Source organism: Nannospalax galili, unplaced genomic scaffold, assembly GCF_000622305.1.
Source record: "Nannospalax galili isolate Female #2095 unplaced genomic scaffold, S.galili_v1.0 scaffold591, whole genome shotgun sequence".
NCBI lineage: Eukaryota > Metazoa > Chordata > Mammalia > Rodentia > Spalacidae > Nannospalax > Nannospalax galili.
The window spans coordinates 4136017-4145395 of record NW_008330926.1 but is presented as its reverse complement, the minus strand read 5'-3'; the positions used below and the strand labels follow the sequence as shown (position 1 = coordinate 4145395).

The following is a 9379-nucleotide window of genomic DNA, read 5'->3' as shown; positions in this document are numbered from 1 at the left end:
CCTCATTTTATTTTTTAAGATGAGGAATGCGTGTCCTAACTATGTAGCCTAGGCTGGCCTTGAATTCCGGATCTTCCTGCCTCAGCCTCCAGTGTTCTGGGTTTCCAGGTGTGTACCACCACACCTCACCTGCAGTCCCATTTTAAAATATCTTTATTTTTATTTTATATGTATGAGTGGACTGCCTGCATGTACATGAGTGTGCTCATGTTGTGCAATGCCAGTGGAGGTCAGAAGAGGGCGTTGAATTCCCTGGAGCTGAAGATCTGTAAGCTGCCATGTGGGTGTTGCGAACCAATACTGGGTCCTATGTAAGAGCAGCCAGTGCTCTTAACTGCTGAGCCATCTCTGCAGCCCGTTTCCCCATTTTAAATAGGAGAGAAGCCTGGTGGCTGAAAGAACTGTCCTCCCTCACATTCTTTTTTCCCTGTGTAAGGCCTGGCAGAAGCAAGCCCAGTCCAAACCAGCCCCATCGACCTGTGTACCTATTGGTTTCTGCCTGGAACTGTTTCTGGGTGGTGCACACAGAGGTCCAGATGCATGGGTCTGAGAACTGCCTTTCAGATGTTGTCTTACCAGGCCACATCCTATTTGGGGGTTCCACATGGCCATTCCAGTTGCCCCTGAAGCCCAAGGTGGAAAGCACATTCTAATATTCAGGTCTTGAGGCCTCTCATCCTAAATCCTATTTTTAGCATTTTTATTTCCTTCCTAATTGGCCTCTGGGGCTGCCCTACAGCTTCATGCTGTGTGGGGAACCTCGGTGGGCCATTGTCACTCCTGAACACCAAGTGTTAAGTTTTTATCTGTCCAGTCAAGTCAGGAGGGTAGACAGGCAGGCCCTGACTTTTAGTTGAAGCCCTGGGGCCAAGGTACTTAGATGACATCTCTGTCCAGCATGGGCTTTCTTATCTCTGACAGGTGAGAAAACTGAGCTTTCGGGATTCTGAACTGTAGTCATAACACTGTAGGTGGCAGGTGTGATGGTAACCCATGTCCCCACAGATTCCAAAGCCCACACCGTTTTGTTGCCTTTCTGAAGCAGCCTTCGAAGAGAGGCTGAGTGTTGAGAATGAACCTTTAGGACGTCCGTCTTGCCTCAGGCTGACTGAATCAGAATCTGTGGGGGTCGACCCAGATAGCGCTGTTTTTTTAGGGCTCCCCAGAGGGTTGCAGTGGGCAGTGCCCCCTATTGTAACAGGCAGAGACACAGCACCTCCTCTAAGACTTTCCAGGTGCGCCTTTCACTGCGTAATCGTTTTCGCTTCGCGAAAGCAAAACTCAAAACCAGAGCGGGTGGGGCTGCCCAGAGCGCTCCAACCTGGGGAGGGTCAGGCGGATCCTGCGCTCCCTGCGGTCCGGACCCCGCTGAGCTCCCGCTCAGGTGCGCGGGGGCAGGAAGCCGTCCCCTCTGGTGGCCCCGGTGCGCTGGGCTGTTGCGCCATCGGTCGGGCTTTCGTAACTGCACACCGGGCCTGCCAAGAGGCGCTTCAGTGCCAGTTCCTCAAACGTTTTCCTGCGTTGCCAGGACGGTCCTCGGCTCTGAGTCATGGGCAAGTGGGAAGTCGTCGCACGGACAGCCAGCGAGCGCGGCGAGGGGCCGAACAGAGAGTGCTTCTGAGCCGGGGACCACGACTTGCCCCGGGGCTGAGTCCTCCCGTCGCCCCGCCCAGGCCGAGCAGTCATCCCGGCTCCGCACGGCTGCGGCCTGCAGAAGGAAGCATGCTGGCCGTACGCTGCGCGCTGCTGACCGCGCTGCTGACCGCGCCCTCCGCGGCGGCCTCCCGGAGCTGCCGAGCGCTCGGTAAGACGCACCTGGAACGGCGCAGCCGGTGGGAGGGGGCCCCGCGTGGCCGCCGGAGGCAGGGAGCGGGCGGGAGGACAGCAAGGGGCCGCTCCCCCTTTCCTCTGGCAGCGTGGGTCCCCGCGGCGCAAGGTGCCTGACCGCGGCGGACCCAGCTGCGCGACCGCAGAGGTTCGGTCTGGCGCCAGGGGCTGCGACTCCGCTGCGACTGTCTGGTTGGTCTGGGAAGCCACCTAAGGTCTTACCGGACTGGCAGTGCTTTCGGAAACCCGGCTCTGGGGCTCGCTCCCAAGGTTCCCATGAGTCCCGGGTTGTTGTCAAGGGAGATAGATGCCTAGAGGTCGCACCCCAGCGGGTTTGTAAGTCCCTTCTGGGGCGTCTTCCGTGCGGGGGCCGCTCTCCGCTTTAGCTGGGGCACTTCGCCTGCTTCTCCCCAATTCCACCCGGTGTACGTGAAGATGACAGTGCCCTGACTGCGAAGGGTCTGACATCATGGGCGCTGAGTCACGGATCCTCCCGCCACACACGCTCGCTTCAGCCTGCTCAGCCGGGGCAAGCTGAGTGCTACTCCTCTCCCCAGTCCTGGAAGTTTAACTTGTCAACAAGGGATGAGGGACCGCTCGGCCCCTGGCAGTGCAGCCGGTCCATACAAGGCGAGTGGACCTCACGTGGCGTAGGGCCACTGTGCTCCTCTTCACCACACTCTGCGGACCAGGCTTCTGTGGGGTCTGGCTTTGAGCCCAGCTGCTGGCCTGGTCTCTTCTGGAGGAACTGGGCAACAGCTTCTCTACAGGTTATTTTAGGGTCTGAGGATGTCTGTGAGGACATAGAGGAAACCAAGGGGCATTGGGGAGACTTCTGGGGAGCTGGCTGTGGAGGCGATGGCTGGGTCTATGGCTTCTGAAACCACACTGCCCTGGAGAACAGCTACTAGACCTCTCTGCCTGCAAGACAAAAAGGCACAAGCTGGACTGCAGGGCCCACACACATTCATATTCTCATTCTCTCTCTCTCTCTCTCTCTCTCTCTCTCTCTCTCTCTCTCCTCTTTCCTCATCTTGCTGTATAGCCACAGTTGGTCCCAAGCTTGTGATCCTCCTGCGAATCTTCCTTTGGATCAACATAGAAGTTTGAGAGGCTCTTGAGGTTCAGAGGCACTTGTGGTGGATGGGAAGCTGTCAGAGCCAGTCGCTGGAGACCCAGACCTTCCATAGCTCGGTGTTCCACCGTAGTAGTTCCCTAAACCGCCTGCATTGAAAACTAGACCATCAGGCAGATCAGAGGGTATTTGGGGCAGGCTGAGCATCTCTCCCATCTGGCTGAATTCTGGAGCAGAAGTTGCTGAGGGAAAGGAAGTAGAGGACCCTGCTTGGCTTCCCATGGTGGCAGGCAGGGTTGAGGCTTCCTCCACTTTGGAAGTGAGGAAGCCCGGGGGGCCTGTCTCAGTTACTACTCACACCACACCCCAGAGCACCTCCCCAGTGGTTTGTTTTTGTTCCTAAGGAGTTAGTTGTAAGGCATTTTGAGGACAACACATTCTGTCTCCCTAGTGTTCAGAAAGGCCAGCCAAGGGGGTCTTATGACCTGGACAGCCTGCAGAAGGCAGAACTGGGAGTTTGGGGAGGAAGTGAAAGCTCTCCCAGCTTAGAAGGAAAATATGGAGAAGTGGCGGTCCCAAGTCCATCTCCCACACACTCAGCCACAAATGAGGAGTGAGAATCAAGAAATAAGCTTCAAACAGAAAGCATGGAGCAAGATTTTGAAGTCTGGCTCTGGAGAAGGGGGAGCCAGGGCTGGATAACAGAGGCAGCTGGAGCTGACTCAGAGGTAACCCCCTGGTGGGGTTTTTCGGACCTGCCCTGGCCTGGCGGGTGCCTGCTCTTTATCCAGGAACTGCAGGGCTCCTCAGGTGTCTTTGCCACTGAGGGTCCTAGACCAGCTGGGATTTTGGCTTTCTCTAGCTGCAATATTCTAGGTGTTGGTGGTGTGTAAGGCCTGGGCAGCTCAGTTCCCTTTTCCTCTGCAAGGCCACAAACACACAAAGCTGCATAGATACCTACTTGTCTAAATCCTCCTGCAGCTTCAGAGTTTTCCCTGTGGCAATCTCATTGTGCCCATGAAATCTACCTTCGTTCCTAGCCTCACCCTACTACATCAGATCAGGGTTTCTCTGAAGGGTTGTTCTGGGTCTGGCATCAGATTTTGGTTAGGTTAGGGTAGGGTAGATGGGATAAAGTTTTTTTTTTTTTTTAATGTGTATGAGTGGATTGCCTGTATGTAGGTAAGTGCACCCGTGTTGTGCAATGCCCATGGAGAACATAAGAGTCCATCAGATCCCCTGGAACTAGAGTTACGGACAATTGTTAGCTGCCATGTGGGTGCTGGGATTTGAACCTGGGTCCTCTGCAAGAACAGTCAGTGTTCTCAACCGCTGAGCCATCTCTCCAAGTTCTTTTTTAGACAGGGTCTCTCCTGGCTGGCCTGGAACTCACTGTATAGACAAGACTGGCCTCAAACACACAGAAATCCCTCTGCCTCTGCCTCCTGAGTGAGTGCTAGGATCAAAGGCATGTGCCACCATACCTGGCAAAGTGATGGTTTTTGACCTCCACCCCATATTCATTCATGATCAGTGAGTTCTAAATTTTTTTTTTTTTTTTTTTAACAAATTGCTGCTCTTGATTCTCGGACACTGCCAAGGCTGAGGACATCTGCCTAAATGATGTGATTAAGAAACTGAATAAAGGCCCTCCCTCCCTTGTCAGGCTCCCTATGTCCAGAAGCCTCTCCCTACTTGGTCTCTGCCCCTTGTTTATTCATTGCAGCAAGTATTTAAGGCATCCCTGCAAAGCCCTTGGGGGCTGTGTGGGATCAGCCTTGCAGACTCCACCCTAAAAGGAGCCTGAATGCAAATCCCGAGAAGGACAGAGACAATTCAGTCTCTCTGACTTGACCACTGGGTACCAACTCAAGGACAAATCATCTCAGAGGGCAGCTAGACAGAGAAGCATCTCAGATTAAGGACTGTGACCCCAACTCCACTTCCTCATCTAGACCCTCAGCAAATTGTAGACAAAGGTAGCTGGGTGTTTGCAAGGCTATGTAAAATAACCTGTATGTTCCTGGCCACACCAATGCGCTTCCATCTGCAAGCCCTCCCCGTGACCCTGCAGGCTTGAGTATCACAGACCCAGTCACCAAATTGAATATAGGGCCAAATCTGTCTCAAAGAGCAGCCGGTGGCCATTGGGGGCGGGGGGGGGGCATTCAAATTTAAATAAATAGAAAAAGAAAAAAGGGAGGGTGAGAAGAATCAGCAAGTGAAGTTTCTTGCTGATAAGTTTAATGACCCAGAGGACCTGAGTTGTCGCTCCAAGATCCCGAGTAGTGAAAGGAGAGACCTGACTCCCAAGGGTTGTTCTCTGACCTCCATGTATGTTCTTGACACACACATGCATACATACACATACACACACACACACACACAAATAAATATAATTAAAAAAAAACTGGCTTCAAGCTGGGCTTGGTGGTAAAGGCCTATAATCCCAGCACTTCAGATGCTGAAGCAAGAGGATTGCAAATTCTAAATCAGCCTAGGTTTACACAGTAAGAAATATATATAAAACAAAACAAAAAACAAAACAAAAACAAACCTTAGTTCCTTCATCACACAAGTCATTTTTCAGTGCTCAGTGGCCAGCTGTGGCTAGTAATGCTGTGCCAGTCTGCTCAGAATACAGAGCTTTCCCACCATCAAGGGAAGGTATGCTGGACAGTGCTGGGCTAGAGTGCTATGTAGTGTCTTCCAGAACTTTCTGGCTCTTGTCTTTCTGCCTCTCCACCTTCTCTCCTCCACTTGAACTCATTCTGTACTAGTAATAGCTGAGGCATTGGAACCAGACAGATGTCACACTGCCCTACCATATGTGACTTGATATAACCTTAGGCAAGTGAGTCAACCTCTGGGACTTTGTGTCCTCATCTAGAAAAAAAAAAAGAGCAGATAGATAATTAGATAGTAGATAAAAGTACAGACATGTCTACACATTCTGGTCCAGGAATTTAAACAACTCATACTGAAGGTACCCAGAGGGGGAAAATATGTCTATTTGGATATGTACAGACTTTTTACTCATTATTCTCTACGCTATGAGGATTAAATGGGCCAAGTAATGTACTGAACAGGGGGTTAAGAAAAGTCTCTGGCCAGATGTGGTGGTGTACACCTTTAATCCCAGGCTTGGGAGGCAGAAGCAGGTGAATCTCTGTGAGTTTAAGGCTAGCTTAGTCTACATACTGAGTTCAGGTCAGCTGAGGTTACAGAGAGACTCTTTCAAAAAACAAAAACAAGAAAAGTCTCTGGTGCAGAGCTCAAATATGTGAGGTAAGAATTCAGTCTTAAAATATATTCTGGCTGGGCGTGGTGTTGCATTCCTTTAATCCCAGCACTTGGGAGGCAGAGGTAGGCGGATCTCTGAGTTCAGGCCAGCTGGGGCTACAGAGAGACCCTGCCTCAAAAAAAAAAAATTATATATGTATATACATAATTTTTTTTTCTGAGGGCCTGGAGAGATGGCTCAGCAGTTAAGAGCACTGGCTGCTCTTACAGAGGACCCAGGCTCCTATCATCCACATGGTGGCTAACAGTCAGTAACTCCAGTTCCAGGGGATCTGACACCCTCTGCCAGCCTCCTCAGGCATTACATACATGTGGTGCACACACACACACACACACACACACACACACACACACATATATGCAGGCAAAACACTCATGCACATAAAATAAAATAAATAAAATGTAATTAATATTTTATTCATTTATTTGTTTTTTTACTACAAATCTTTTATCTATCATCTATCTATCATCTATCTATCTATCTATCTATCTATCTATCATCTATCATCTATCTATCATCTATCTATTTATCATCTCTCTATCATCTATCTATCTATCTATCTATCTATCTATCTATCTATCTATCTATCATCTATCTAGCTATCAATCATCTCCTATTGTACTGCAGGAACTATTCTAAGACCTAAGATATAACAGTGAACAAAACAGACAGAAATCCCTGGCTTACTGAAGCATCCTCTAGCAAGGTGAAACAGGATATAAATTAAATTATACAGTATGGTAGTGACTAATGTGGAGGAGGGAAGTGCAGCAGGGGAGGGACGGGGTACAGGGTGTGCAGGTTAGGTGCAGAATGCAATGCAGAACTGATTCGTTAGGGAGGGTCTCCTCAAGTGAATATTTGTATTATGAAAAGATTCAGAGATTCTTTACACTTCCATCTTGGACAGAAAATTCCTGCCTCCTCTGTAATTTGTACTACTGAAGGACAGAGGAGAGAGGACTGTAGGAAAGTATGGATATTCCCTGCCCTGGAGATGCTCAGGAGTGTCTCTGAGGCGACAAGGCCTTAGCTATTCAGTCCCTTGGATACCAGCTGAACCAGAAGTGATATGTCGTCTCTCTCTTTTTTTTTTTTTAAATTTTATTTATTATTTTTATTTTCTGTGTATGCATGTATTGCCTGCATGTAGGTAAGTGCACCCGTGTCATGAAAGGCCCGCGAAGGACAGAAGAGGCTGTTGGATCCCCTGGAACTGGAGTTACGGACAGTTGTTAGCTGCCATGTGGGTGCTGGGATTCAAATCCGGGTCTTCTGCAAGAACAGCCAATGTTCTTAACTGCTGAGCCATCTCTCCAGCCCCAATATGTCATCTCTTTAACTGCAGGTACACATAAATCTTCTTAGACAACAGTCTCCCATCCTCATCCCAGTGCAGAGGATCCAACCAGGCTTTATTCATGCTAGGCGGGTGCCCTACCCCTGGGCCATACTCTCAACCCCAGGAGTAACCTTGAGGGTCAGAGTGTCTGCCAGTGGATTTAACAAGCAAGCTATTGATGACATTGACCTTTAGAGCTTTGATGGAAGGACTGGAGGCAAAGACTGGCAGAAACAGGTATAGGCAAGCTCTTTTGAGAAGATTTCAGAGCATATTTGTTGGCTGAAATACAGTTAACAAAGAAGAGTTTTAAGAAGATGGTTGAGGCCAGGCTTGGTGGCGCACGCCTTTAATCCCAGCACTCAGGAAGCAGAGGCAGGTAGATCTCTGTGAGTTCAAGGCCAGCCTGGTCTACATACTGAGTTCTAGGTCAGCTGGGGCTACCAGGGAGACCCTGTCTCAAAAAGACCAAAAAAAAAAAAAAAAAAAAGAAGGTTGAAATATGAATGCTTTTACATGTTGATGAAAAGGATTTAGAAACCAAATAACTTACTTACAGAGATAAGAACTGGAAAAGCAGGGGCTGGAGAGATGGCTCAGCAGTTAAGAACACTAAGACCCAGGTTCAAATCCTAGCACCCACATGGCAGCTAACAACTGTCCATAACTCCAGTCCCAGGGGATCCGACAGCCTCTTCTGACCTCCTTGGGCATTGCACGACATGGGTGCCCTTACCTACATGCAGGCAATACATACATACACATAAAATAAAATAAAAAAATAATAAAAACTAGAAAAGCAGTGTTCTTTAAGTAGTGAAGAGAAATAGGCTCAGAGAGACTCTGTCTAGCCCAACACAGCAAGTACATGATAGACCATGGTTTGAGGTTGCTCTTTTTATTTTTATCTTATTATTTTTGTATGTGTGGAGTATGTGCATGTAATATATGTATGTGTGTTTTTACATGTGTGCAGGCAAGTTCTCATGCACATATGTGTAACTACATGTGGAGGTCATATACCAGATATACATGGGAGGCCAGAGGTTGATACTGGGTATCTTCCTCTATTTTCCACTTTATAATTTTTCTTTATTTTATTTTTTGTCTTTTTGAGATAGTGTCTCCCTGTAGCCCCAGCTGGCCTGGAACTCGCTATGTAGACAGACCTGGCCTCGTTCTCATAGAGATCTGCCTCCTCTGCTTGCTGAGTCCTGGGACTAAAGGGTCTCACAGTGTAACCCTAGTTGGCCTGGACCTTGCTATATAGACCAAGCTAGTCTCAAAATCACAGAGATCCACCTGTTCTGCCTCCTGAGTGCTGAGATTAAAGTATGTATCACTACACCAGGCGTCTATTTTATTTCACTTTATTTTTTTCTTATTTTATTTGTGTTTTTTTTTAAATGTGTATGTGTTTTGCCTGCATGTATATAAGTGCACTGCATGTGTGCAGTGCCCACAGAGGTCAGAAAAAGGTGTTAGATCCCCTGGAAATGGAGTTAAGGATGGTTGTTAGCCACCATGTGGGTGCTGGGTCCTCTGCAAGAAAAGCCAGTGCTCTTAACTGCTGAGTCATTTCTCCAGCTCTCCACTTTATTTTTGAGACAAGGTCTCTCATTGAATTCAGAACTTACTAATTGCCTAGACTGGCTGGCCAGGAATTTTGAGAATTGGGATCCACCTGTTTTCCCTTACCCTTGCCCCTGAACTAGGGTTACAGACATGTACTACTATGCCCAGCTTTTTACATAGACGTTGGGGCATCTGAGCTCAAGTTTTCATGCAAGCACTTTACTGACTCAGATACTTCTTAGCCTCCTGAACTTGC

General features: G+C 48.8%; 1 protein-coding gene across 3 annotated transcripts in view; it reads left to right on the top strand.

Annotated features, from left to right (window-relative positions):
* Window positions 1-265: 265 nt before the first annotated feature.
* Window positions 266-9379, top strand: part of Il6r (interleukin 6 receptor) — a 58160-nt gene continuing 49046 nt past the window's right edge. For 2 of the 3 annotated variants that reach the window (XR_003847332.1, XM_029557259.1), the window contains exon 1: window positions 266-1804. Coding sequence is in view for 2 of the 3 variants with exons in the window: in XM_029557259.1 (XP_029413119.1) it covers window positions 994-1804 (811 nt within the window). In the remaining variant the exon portion in view is untranslated. The remainder of the gene's footprint in view (window positions 1805-9379) is intronic. The other variant, XM_008854768.3, reaches the window with a different exon arrangement.